The sequence below is a fragment of the Thalassophryne amazonica genome, chromosome 7 (genome assembly GCF_902500255.1).
Source record: "Thalassophryne amazonica chromosome 7, fThaAma1.1, whole genome shotgun sequence".
Taxonomy (NCBI): Eukaryota; Metazoa; Chordata; class Actinopteri; order Batrachoidiformes; family Batrachoididae; genus Thalassophryne; species Thalassophryne amazonica.
Window position 1 is genome coordinate 73,153,392 of NC_047109.1, and position 13,164 is coordinate 73,166,555.

Sequence of the window (13,164 nt, forward strand, 5' to 3'; positions counted from 1 at the left end):
TAGAACTGATTTAACACTGTGATAGACTATATTGAACTCTATTTGGACTGGGACCAAATGTTATCCTGGCAGAGTATGTTTTACTCTGCAAAACGTACTGTGTACATGTATCTTATGGCTGAATGAATCCAATCCAATCAAAAGGAGCACACCCCCGAAGCACTGCTAGACATCGCAGCCACATCATGGAGAAGTGGGTGTTCCAGTGCCTTGGAGAGTGCTTCAAGAGAATCTCCGGATCCTGGATAGATGAGGATCGTATAAGCGGAGGATCTGGTCATTCCCGGGAAGCAAGAAGGGAATCTATATCTACTCCTGCTTCAATGCCAAAGGAGAGGAAAGTGGATCTAGTAGAGAGAAAAAGCAGTGGTCTGTCACTGTTCTGGATATCATTCTGAAAGTCAGTAAGTGTGCTGCCGTCCACAAAAAACATCCACTCTTCGTTTTTATCTTCACCTCCGTGGAGCCATGCAAGGCTTTTTAAAAAATTATGAATTTGTTTATTTTTTATTTAATTATTATTTACAGAACTTTGCATTCCATGGCTACATTGTGAGGTATTTCCACAGCTTCTTTTCACATAATAGCAGCATAATAGCACCCACAGCCATCCTGAGCACTTTGTTCTCAAACATGTCATCATTTCAGTGTGAGTTCAAGTGAAACGTGATGCTAATTTGCATGTTTTGTTGCACGTTGGTGTGTCCTTCTACTCACCAATAGTTGCAGCCCAGTGAGATACTACCCTAACAGTTCATCTGAGTAAAACGTATGGCATACACAACTTTACGTCCTGCACAACTTAATTTTGAGTGTGTTTTGAATGTAACATGAATTTCAAAAATCAGATTGTCATATTACCATTCAGAGCCAGGTGCACTGGAAGAGAGTCATGCACTAGTTAATGGACAAGCTCAACAAACATGTGTGAAAACCACATTTTCTGCTAAATCGACGCAACCAGGGCTAGAGAGATTATCTGACATTTATATTGGTCAGCATATTTGTGACTGAATGGTATAAGTGATGTCATGATGAAGTCATAAAAGAGTAATGCTTCTTCAGAAAAGGTTTAACAATACACTTCTCAGGACCATATATCATAAAGTCATATTTACAAAAACAATGTATCACATTTTTCTGTTTAATTTCAGAAGACTCATATTGCATATTTAGTAAAGAAGTAAAATACTGCAAATGCTGCAAAATGTTCATTGTAGTTTAAGGTTTAACTACAATGAATTAAAACATACCGGCGCATTGCCCGTGGGGATCCACGGGCTCTAGAGTGGGTAGTGTGTTAAAATATGTCACTGATATTTTTCAAGGGTGGTAATAAATTATGCAAGTTTCTATAATGAGTTAGAATGGCGTGTGAGTCAGAATATTTTTAGAACCTTAAACCTTAGACCCCAACAGTTTTTAGAAGAACTCAATCCTTTTAATTAAAATTTTTTAATGTTAATTTATTGGCTTAATGTATTTCTAAATTGTTTAGATTCTTGTTATCATATACACACTATTATTATTATTATTATTATTATTATTATTATTATTATTATTATTATTATTATGTTATTGTTACGTCTATTTTGTCATTTCATTTTTAAATGGACCACAATGGAAATAAGTGTTTTACCTTTCTTGTGTCATCCATGTATTTTTAGAGTATTTACAATTACAATATGTACTTACAGTGTACTTACTATGTGGCCAGTCTGCTCCGTGTCAGCCTGATCCTGTCAGATCCCAGAAGCTAACCAGTGCAGCATCTGGTTAGTACTTGGATGGGAGACCTCTTCAGAACACCAGCGGCTGTGTGTGTGTGTGTGTGTGTGTGTGTGTGTGTGTGTGTGTGTGTGTGTGTGTGTGTGTGTGTGTGTGTGTGTGTGTGTGTGTGTGTGTGTGTGTGTGTGTGTGTGTGTGTGTGTGTGTGTGTCCCGGTGAAACTGGAGTTGCGTCAGGAAAGGCATCTGGCATAAAACGTGTGCCAGTTACCACTGTGGATCTGGGTGTATCCACTGTGGCAGCCCCATCCCAAGACGGGAGCAGCTGAAATGACAACACACACTTACATTGAACTTACTAAGTAAAATCAAGCACGCACATTATTAATATATAGATGATTTACTGCCCCCTGCTGGAATGGTATGTGAGTCCATAATGTAATTATCAAAATCCATTGTTCAGTGTTGTTCGCTAATATCTATAATTTCTCCAAAAATCGTTTCTCCAAAAATATTAGTCCTACCAACGTCCCGTTCTGAGATAATCCATCCCACCTCACTGGTGTGCCATACCAAGATGCTGATTAGACACCATGATTAGTGCACAGGTGTGCCTTAGACTGTCCACAATAAAAGGCCACTCTGAAAGGTGCAGTTTTGTTTATTGGGGGGGGATACCAGTCAGTATCTGGTGTGACCACCATTTGCCTCATGCAGTGCAACACATCTCCTTCGCATAGAGTTGAAGAGAATACCTCTCCAACGTGCCAAACGCCAGCGAATGTGAGCATTTGCCCACTCAAGTCGGTTCCGACGACGAACTGGAGTCAGGTCGAGACCCCGATGAGGACGATGAGCATGCAGATGAGCTTCCCTGAGAAGGTTTCTGACAGTTTGTGCAGAAATTCTTTGGTTATGCAAACCGATTGTTTCAGCAGCTGTCCGAGTGGCTGGTCTCAGACGATCTTGGAGGTGAACATGCTGGATGTGGAGGTCCTGGGCTGGTGTGGTTACACGTGGTCTGCGGTTGTGAGGCTGGTTGGATGTACTGCCAAATTCTCTGAAACGCCTTTGGAGACGGCTTATGGTAGAGAAATGAACATTCAATACACGAGCAACAGCTCTGGTTGACATTCCTGCTGTCAGCATGCCAATTGCACGCTCCCTCAAATCTTGCGACATCTGTGGCATTGTGCTGTGTGATAAAACTGCACCTTTCAGAGTGGCCTTTTATTGTGGGCAGTCTAAGGCACACCTGTGCACTAATCATGGTGTCTAATCAGCATCTTGATATGGCACACCTGTGAGGTGGGATGGATTATCTCAGCAAAGGAGAAGTGCTCACTATCACAGATTTAGACTGGTTTGTGAACAATATTTGAGGGAAATGGTGATATTGTGTATGTGGAAAAAGTTTTAGATCTTTGAGTTCATCTCATACAAAATGGGAGCAAAACCAAAAGTGTTGCGTTTATATTTTTGTTGAGTATATTTATTATTTACGTTACAATAAAATTCTACATTTAACTGTTTCTAATGTAATAATAAATAAAAATGTTCCATTAAAATGCCCCTGAATACTTCACAGTATGGATGTGATTCTACTTTCCAAAATGCAGATAAAGATCTTTACAGATAAAAATGAAAAAAAAAATTGTTTTGCTGTCTGTGAACGGTTTATTGACTGTCCTATCCAAATTCCATTAGCCTGTTGAAAGGGCCGAGAGGGTGCAGGTTTTCTTTGCAGCCACTGACTCCAGCAGGTGATTTCACTGATTAACATCACTTTGAGCAGATGGGATGAGTTCATCAGTGAAATCACCTGCTGGAGTCAGTGGCTGCAAAGAAAACCTGCACCCTCTCGGCCCTTTCTGGAATACTCTGGACATCACTGGGCTAACTCCAGATTTAGTTCTGGATGGACGTTCATATTGGTGGCATTACAACAATATCACACTCTTCTACGTGAAAAGTTTGCAAGCTGATTTTGTCATGTCAAACGCTGTATCAGTGAGATCTCTGGCTGTCCTCCATTATTTTTACTCACATCTGCTTGGAATGGATATGACATCACATAATACTCAGATTAGCTCTACAACACATTCCTCCCTTTGGTGGATAAAATCTCTCTTTTTTTCACCCAACAGCCTAAATGAAGTGAATGAATTTGAATTATTTTCATTCTGGAATTTCAAAATCAATTTTAAGATAAGATCATAAAAACAGACATCATGATAGTTAATAGAATGAAGACTCTACATCTCACCCTGTGACTGCTGGGATATGCACCCCCCCCCCCCCCCCCCCCCCCCCACATGACCCTTTATTGGAGTAAGCAGGTATAGAAAATGAATGAATGAATAATAGAATGATGCTTTTTTTCTCCCCAGCCCTACAATCTAATCTATTATATATTGTTTTATATATTTACTGTGTATTGTTGTAAGTTGTGCATGGACACTTGAAATTTACTTTAACATATTTACAGTTACTACAAATTTTTGCCAACCACTATGAATTTATGCCCCCGTCTAGGCCCTACCAAGGGGGGTGGGAATAAAACTCAGGAGCTGCCACTGGAAAATGGTAAGATTAAGAAACATTTACAATGTGTATCATTGTGCAGCAGCTTGCAGAGGTTTCCCAAAGCGAGTTTGCAGTAACGGCGCTCTTTGATACTGTTGGCTTTCTTCCTGCACCAGACATTTCAAATTGACAGTGTTTACTGTCCAGGCTGAGCGTGTGTCAGATCGATGCCTGCTGAGCAGGTGTCTGACAGGGCCTGGATTGCCTCGTTCTCTTTCACCTTTGTTTATGACTGACAGCAGCATGATGCAAATGCATGTAACCTTAACGGCATCATGTTTTAAATCCATAGCCTGGAGAAACGCTCGCTTAAAGTAAGGTCGTTCCCACTGGACTTGAACAAGGCTGCAGCCTGGAGAGCAATCATTTCTGTGGAAAGCCGACGTGCCACTGAACCACACACTAATAACTGCAAAGTTTTATTTGTACTGTTGTTGTTTGGAAGGATTCATGTTTTTATTTTATTTTTTTTCCTTTTGCAGACGTCATCACCTCCTCCCTGCCTCCCTCTCTCTCTGCTTTATTACTCCTGGTGCCCCTGCTTTCTGTGGGTCTCGGTGTGTTGCTATGGAGACAGAAACACATCTCTGAACGCAGTGAGTCTTCCGGCGTCTTCTGTTTTTGACAGCTGTTCTTGTTCCATCCCTTTTCGGCCGCGTTGGCTGACTGATGTGGGCCGTGACATCCTGTGGGGTTGTTGTAAAGAATCTGCACCTCCTCCCCTCCGGTCCCCTCCCTATCTGTGTGTGCAAGGGTGTATTAGTAACTATCTGTCCAAACAGGTATCGAGCAGTCTCTCTCGGTGTACTCGGGTGATGCAGAGAACATCTACGAGGCTCCTGAGGATATCAGACAGGTGATGAAATCAAACATTCTCAGTAACTGAGTGTCCTCTGATGAGTTTCAGTCGACATTTAGCCCCCAGTTCAACTCTGCCACCTCTTTATCTTTCCTTTGTTTCACCTCCCCTGTCTTGTTCCTGTTAGAGTGCCTTCATTAGAGAGAGTGGTGTTAGGTTCTTTTATCATGGTGAAACCTCCAAAAATAATTGGACAGGAAATGGACTTCAAAGTTAAACTTTAGATGTTGCATTGTAAAGAGTTGTTACACTGATACAGAGTTACAGTAGTGTTCAGAATAGTAGTAGTGCTATGTGACTAAAAAGATTAATCCAGGTTTTGAGTATATTTCTTATTGTTACATGGGAAACAAGGTACCAGTAGATTCAGTAGATTCTCACAAATCCAACAAGACCAAGCATTCATGATATGCACACTCTTAAGGCTATGAAATTGGGCTATTAGTAAAAAAAAAAAAGTAGAAAAGGGTGTGTTCACAATAATAGTAGCATCTGCTGTTGATGCTACAAACTCAAAACTATTATGTTCATATTGCTTTTTTTTAGCAATCCTGTGAATCACTAAACTAGTATTTAGTTGTATAACCACAGTTTTTAATGATTTCTGCACATCTGCGAGGCATTCATTTTGTTGGTTTGGAACCAAGATTTTGCTCGTTTACTAGTGTGCTTGGGGTCATTGTCTTGTTGAAACACCCATTTCAAGGGCATGTCCTCTTCAGCATAAGGCAACATGACCTCTTCAAGTATTTTGACATATCCAAACTGATCCATGATACCTGGTATGCGATATATAGGCCCAACACCACAGTAGAAGAAACATGCCCATATCATAATGCTTGCATCACCATGCTTCACTGTCTTCACTGTGAACTGTGGCTTGAATTCAGAGTTTGGGGGTCGTCTCACAAACTGTCTGCGGCCCTTGGACCCAAAAAGAACAATTTTACTCTCATCAGTCCACAAAATATTCCTCTATTTCTTTTTAGGCCAGTTGATGTGTTCTTTGGCAAATTGTAACCTCTTCTGCACGTCTTTTATTTAACACAGCGACTTTGCGGGGGATTATTGCAAATAAATTAGCCTCACACAGGCGTCTTCTAACTGTCACAGCACTTACAGGTAACTCCAGACTGTCTTTGATCATCCTGGAGCTGATCAATGGGTGAGCCTTTGCCATTCTGGTTATTCTTCTATCCATTTTGATGGTTGTTTTCCATTTTCTTCCACGCGTCTCTGTTTTTTTTGTCCATTTTAAAGCATTGGAGATCATTGTAGATGAACAGCCTACAATTTTTTGCACATGCGTATATGTTTTCCCCTCTCCAACCAACTTTTTAATCAAACTACGCTGTTCTTCTGAACAATGTCTTGAACGTCCCATTTTCCTCAGGCTTTCAAAGAGAAAAGCATGTTCAACAGGTGCTGGCTTCATCCTTAAATAGGGGACACCTGATTCACACCTGTTTGTTCCACAAAACTGACCAACTCACTGACTGAATGCCACACTACTATTATTGTGAACACCCCCTTTTCTACTTTTTTTTTTACTAATAGCCCAATTTCATAGCCTTAAGAGTGTGCATATCATGAATGCTTGGTCTTGTTGGATTTGTGAGAATCTACTGAATCTACTGGTACCTTGTTTCCCATGTAACAAAAAGAAATATACTCAAAACCTGGATCAGTCTTTTTAGTCACATAGCACTACTATTATTGTGAATACTACTGTATCTCAGCGCTGGGATCTTGAGCCGGTCGCATGCAATCACCAGGAACAAAGAACCTCAACTTCCTTTGTTCTGTAACTTTTATTACTTCACCTAAGCCACACCCATATGGGCAGTCCTTAACCTGGCTTGAATCAGTGTCTATGTGAGGTGGCTGCAAAGTGGTGAAAATGGGCGGCTGTCTGTTTGCGGTGTGTTCATGGTTGTTATGTAAAAATCTTATAGTGTGTGTTTATGTATGTAGTGTCACACAATAAAACAGAGTGTTCCATCATGCTGATTCTTTCATGATTTTTCCAAATAGACATGAATACTTTGGTTTTATCAATTAAACATATATAAAAAGATCAGATGGTTTTATCATTTAGACAGCTGTAAAAGGATCTGATAGTTTTTCCAAATACAAGGACATTTTGTGCGTCAGCCACTTTGAAAGGCAGTTAGGTTAAGATCTGATAGTTACAAGGACATTTTGGATGTGCGTCAGCCATTTTGTGTTATGCATCATGGAAAACTCTTACAGTGGCAACATGACGAGTCGAAAAAAATCGGTCACGTGACTCATAGTACCATCTTGGGGCAAAAATAGTGCTGGCTGTTAATGTGTCTGCATGTAAATCCAGCTCATTTATTTATTTATTCGCTGAAAATGCTGGGTTGTTGTGCATATGGAGGCACAAATAGACACAGAAAGGGCTTCAAGATGTACAGATTCCCTTCAGATCTGAACAGAAGAAAAATTTTGGAAAATAAAATCAGCCGTGTGGGATGGAAGCCGACATCATCATCAAAGCTTTGTGAGATAAATTTATTGCTCAGTCCCATTTACAGTAAAACTCAACTAAACCATTATCATTTAAACTAGATATTCCCAGTCACCAGACAAAAAAAAAATCCCAAAGTTTTTTTTATTGTTTTCCATGTAATGAACACCGTATATAACGGATTTTGTACAGAGGATTTTTTTGCTCGCATCAGATAAAATGTCCCAACCGATCGCAATGTATTTCCATTAAAAACACCGAGCACTCTGGACGTGCAGAGGTACAAATTAAAATTCAGCTCTGACACTCGCCGATTTGTGGAAAGTGGGAGAGGAGTCCTTTCTGTGATTAAAAGTCCGACTGTTTAGTTTTTTCAAATGGTGTTCAGACTTGGACCTGCAGCCTGACGTGCACCTGTTAAATCAAACACAAAAGGCTGTGATTTGACACTTCTCTGCTTTTAATCCTTTGCCTGCCATCATATTATATTGCGTGCATGCTGATAAATGGATCAGAAAAGTCCACATCACATTTACAGCACAAAGTCGGTGAAAGAGGAATATGTACAGCTTACCTTTGATTTGGAGGTGACGATTGAATGAAAAGCTTGTTGAGGGTCATATTAGTCCATAATAAAGCAGAATCCAGAGATGGAGAACTTTAAAACTGTCACGCATGTCATTGCAAGACAGAGTTAAAGAGCAGCAGCTGCATAAATCAGGCTTTAAATTAATTAAATAAAATCATCATAAATTGTGCATTTGATAGCTTAACTATTTTTATATTTATTTTGATAGTACCTCTACCTGGATGTGTTGCTGTTTGTGGTTAAATGATTTTTAAAAAAGTTGAAAACATTAAAAGTCCATTCAGTAGTTCAGCGCAGTTAGACCCAAAATGGCGCCATGTTCTGAGTTGACGCCACTGTCCAATCAAGGCACTCTAGTTCCTGTTGCACCCCTCCCCCCCCAACCCAACGCCGTGCACTTCTCTCCTTCCTCCCATCCTTGTTATCTCCTTGTCTGTCGTTTGTTCATTAAAGTTGTTTTCTCTCTTCTCCTCTATAGGTCCTTCCTCAAGGGTCGGTCTACATGGTGAGTTATTTTGTTACACCCCCCCCCCCCCCCCCCCATGCACACACATGGGATGTATGTGATATACACACATCCCTGATGCATGCAAACTCTCATTCTCTCCATTGCTCGCTGCTTGTTCTCCCAAAGCTGTCAGCAGATATATACTCTCTCATGCTTGCAGCCTTCCCCACCAATCTGTCATCCCTCTCTCAGATAAACCTGCTGCCTATCAACTGTCACTCTTACATTACTGGTATTAACAAATCAATTCCATTGCACACTAGAGAAGCATAAATCTGTCCTTAGAACTATAAAGATTTATCTCCTCATCCTCTTCACTGTCTGCTCGCCCACACTTCTCTCCCTCCCTCCTTTTCTCCTCTGTGCCAGGATTTGAAACCAAGAGGAGAGGACGATGTCTACAAGGAACTGGAGCGGTAAGCAAAAAAAAAAAAAGAAGAAGAAGAAGAAACCTTGTATCACTTGCACATGCCTGCTGTATGTTGAACTGCAGAGTGTGTGTTCACGCGCATGCATCACTCCCACACTGTGGCGTAATATCTTGCTGACAGCGCTCCTCCGTCCTGAGCGTTGTCTGTGTTGTTTTTGTCTCTATTTAAGTAGGAATAAAAGAGACTGAGACAAGGGAGATTCTTGTTTGAGTTTGTCTTTCTCTGCTCCTTTCAGATACGAACAGTGTCACAGCTGATCATCTAAACACATCTCATCCTCATCCAGCTGTCACATCTGCTCAGTTCCCCGGCTGCTGCAGAAGGCCTTTGTAAACAGCAGCAGCAGAATCTCACAGCTGGAACCTGGAGAAAAACCTTCAGTGCTTCAGGGAACTGTTTGATTTTGAAGATTTTTTTCTTCTTCTTCATGTTTCAACTTGTCAGCAAAATGTGACATTAAGATGGAACACTTTTAAATGTCATGTTTTGGAGCTGTGCACTGAGGAGGTACGGTGCATCCAGAAAGTATTCACAGCGCTTCACTTTGTCCACATTTTGTTATGTTACAACACTCACTCATCTTCAACCGCTTAGTGGAATCAAGAGTCGCGGGGGGGCTGGAGCCTAGCCCAGCAGTCATAGAGCGGGAGGCGGAGTGCACCCAGGACAGCATGCCAGTCTGTCACAGGGCTACAAACAGACAAACAAACATATTCACACCCACTCGCACACCTACGGACAAGAGCAGCCAGCTCTGGGAAGAGTCCTGGTGGATCTGAACTTCTTTCATTTACAGATGATGGAGACCACTGTACTCATTGGGACCTTCAAAGCAGCAGAAATGTTTCTGCACCCTTTGCCAGATTTGCCCCTCAAGACAATCCTGTCTCAGAGGTTTACAGTCAATTCCTTTGACTTCATGTTTGGTTTGTGCTCTGACATCTGACGTCTACTGTCAGCTGTGGGACCTTATATATAAACAGGTGTGCGTCTTTCTAAATCATGTCCAATCAACTGAATTTACCCCAGGTGGACTCCAATTAAACTGTAGAAACATCTCAATGATAATTAGTGGAAACGGGATACACCTGAGCTCAATTTTGAGCTTCTTGGCAAAGATTTTGAATACTTACGTACATGTGGATTCTTAGCTTTTTTATATTTAATAAATTTGCATAAATCTGAAAAAACTTTGTTCACATTGTCATTATGGGTTATTGTGAGTACAATTTTGAGGAAAAAATGAATTCCATCCATATTGGAATGAGGCTGTAACATAAAAAAATGTGGAAAGTAAGTTATAAGACAGCTGAGGAAACGTCTTTGGATGACCCACATGTGTAGAATTTCTTTATTAATTATGGGCCACAAATACAGTGTATAATGTATATCTGCTGTGTGCTGTGATTTAGGCTGATTTAAATTTGGACTTTTCAGTAATGGTTTGATTTTTTTGCAAGGGTGCAGAACCAGGAGATTAAAGTTTGCTTTTTATTTCACATTTAACATTTAATAGGTTCTATCTAATCATGCAACTGCACAACATGCACATTCAAGACATGTAACACCAAAATATCTCTTTCTAAATCAGAAAGGCTGTTGTTGTTGAGCACACTTTGACTGACAATTTATTACTTATCTGCAGCAAGCGTCAGTTTATTCAGGGACCTTTTTTTTAAAGTTTTTTTTGTGTGTATACAGTGAGGGAAATAAGTATTTGATCCACTGTCAATTTTCCAAGTTTTCCCACAAACAAAGAATGGAGAGGTCTGTAATTTTTATCGCAGGTACACTTCAACTGCGAGAGACAGAATCTAAATTTTTTTCAGAAAATCACATTGTATGATTTTTAAATAATTAATTTGCGTTTCATTCAATGAAATAAGTATTTGATACAGTAGAAGAACGGACCTTAATATTTGGTGCAGAAAACTTTGCTTGCAAATACAGAGGTGAGATGTTTCTTGTAGTTCTTGACCAAGTTTGCACACTGCAGCAGGGAGTTTGGTCCATTCCTCCATACAGATCTTTCTCCAGATTGAGTTTCGGCTAACACCAAAGATGTTTTCTTTTGGGTTCAGGTCTGGAGACTGGCTAGGCCACTCCAGGACCTTGAAATGCTTCCTTGAGATAGCCACTCCTTAAGGCCCCTTGACATGAGCATGTCTTTGACTCAGCCAGTAACACGACCTGTGTCATGCTGGAGAGTAAACTCGTCTTTAATGGATGCAGACAGCACGCAAGAGGGGCACCAGTGTGTGCTATTGTGCACAGAGAATCTAATCGTCAGCACGATGTGCAGCTCATCAAGTGGAGTAAAGAAGGAGTGAACAGAGCGAAGGGTGATGTCAGTGGACCTTCTCCCATGCCTCCTCTGGATCATCCAGATGGTCACTGGTGGAATTCAAACGGGCCTGGACATGTGCTGGCATGAGTAGGGGGACTTTGCGTGCCCTGCAGGATTTTAAACGATGAGGGTGTAGTGTGTTACTAATTTAATAGGAGGGCTTCTCAAAGAAACCTAACAGGTCTGTGAGAGCCAGAATTCTTGCTGGTTGGTAGGTGATCAAATACTTATTTCATGCAATAAAATGCAAATTAATTATTTAAATCATACAATATGATTTTCTGAATATTTTTAGATTGTGTCTCTCACAGGTGAAGTGTTCCTACGATAAAAATTACAGACCTCTCCATTCTTTGTAGGTGGGAAAACTTGCAAAATCATCAGTGTCTCAAATATGTATTTGCCTCAGTGTGTGTACTGTGCCCTCCAAAAGTATTGTAACACTTTGTATTTCACACATGTTAGTTTATGCCATTTCAAATGCAAAAATTCAAAAAACATAAAATTTCTAAAATTATCTTCCTTAAACTCAAACTGAAGGCAAATCTCTACAACCTGATATCAATTAATTAAGACTATAAAAGCCAAGATGATGGGATGCATAAGTAATGGAACGCTTTGGTATAATACCTGAAAATCTGTTTTATTGCCAGTTTTCTTCAGACAAGTCAGGGGATGGATACATAAACATTTCCAAGTCACTGAATATGTCTGTGCACTTTATTTACATCAATCATAAAGAAATACAGTGTGTTTGTATTCAGCCAAACTTTGCAAACAGTATGAGAATGTTAGTGTGAGGTGAAAAGTGCATCTGCTAGCCACACTCTAAAAAATCTGCTTGCTCAGTGATAAAACTGATGAAACAATTGTCATAGATTTTTTTTAAGTTATTTCAACTTAGCCTTTACTGATTCAATGCCACAAGACTTGTCTAGTCAGGCAAATTCAATTACTTTGTCCTCTACAAGCTTAATTAAGCTGAACAAACTAAATTTGAATTGTGTAAAAATTTGTTGAACCCAGTATCCAGGCACTGAGAAAACCAGGTGAGTATATTAATCCACAAGTTATTGTTGGGAAAGTGTCGGTACACGGACCCACAACAGGGGGCGCAAATGAACGGACAATGGAGTAGGTCAAATAACAACACTTTACTGTTGTGAATGTGCACAACAAATACAACAGATTACAACAATAGATCAGAATCAATCCACAAAGGTGTCGTGTGGCAGGCTCGAAGATAGGAGACACCTGTCCAAAGCAGAACCGGAACCACACGATTTCCTCCGCCACCAGATCCCGGGAATACTGGAGCCGCCAAGTCCCGAACTCCCAGGTGGCCACTGCCTCCGCGTGTCGGACCTGGTAATGCTGGCGAGGAACAAAACACAATTAAAGGTGGGCGCGTTTGCACCCAGTAATCCACACGGCAGGAAAGCTACCTCACCTCTCGTGGAAAAAAGGTCTGTTATCACTCACAAAAGTCACAAAAGGTTACTGTCAAGCAGTCAGCTGAGATATTACCTTCCAGGTAGAACGATATCTCGGCAAAGAGGTGGAGACGTCGTCCTGCTGATGTACCCCTGCTGATTGGTAACAGCTGTTGCAGGTGATGCGTGA

At 40.6% G+C, this 13,164-nt stretch overlaps 1 protein-coding gene across 1 annotated transcript in view; it reads left to right on the forward strand.

Annotated features, from left to right (window-relative positions):
• Positions 1-9,960, forward strand: part of g6fl (g6f-like) — an 87,934-nt gene extending 77,974 nt beyond the window's left edge. The window contains exons 7-12 of the mRNA XM_034173647.1: positions 4,263-4,313; positions 4,759-4,909; positions 5,096-5,169; positions 8,734-8,760; positions 9,133-9,179; positions 9,430-9,960. Coding sequence (XP_034029538.1) covers positions 4,263-4,313; positions 4,759-4,909; positions 5,096-5,169; positions 8,734-8,760; positions 9,133-9,179; positions 9,430-9,451 — 372 coding nt within the window. The 3' untranslated portion in view covers positions 9,452-9,960. The remainder of the gene's footprint in view (positions 1-4,262; positions 4,314-4,758; positions 4,910-5,095; positions 5,170-8,733; positions 8,761-9,132; positions 9,180-9,429) is intronic.
• Positions 9,961-13,164: the final 3,204 nt, after the last annotated feature.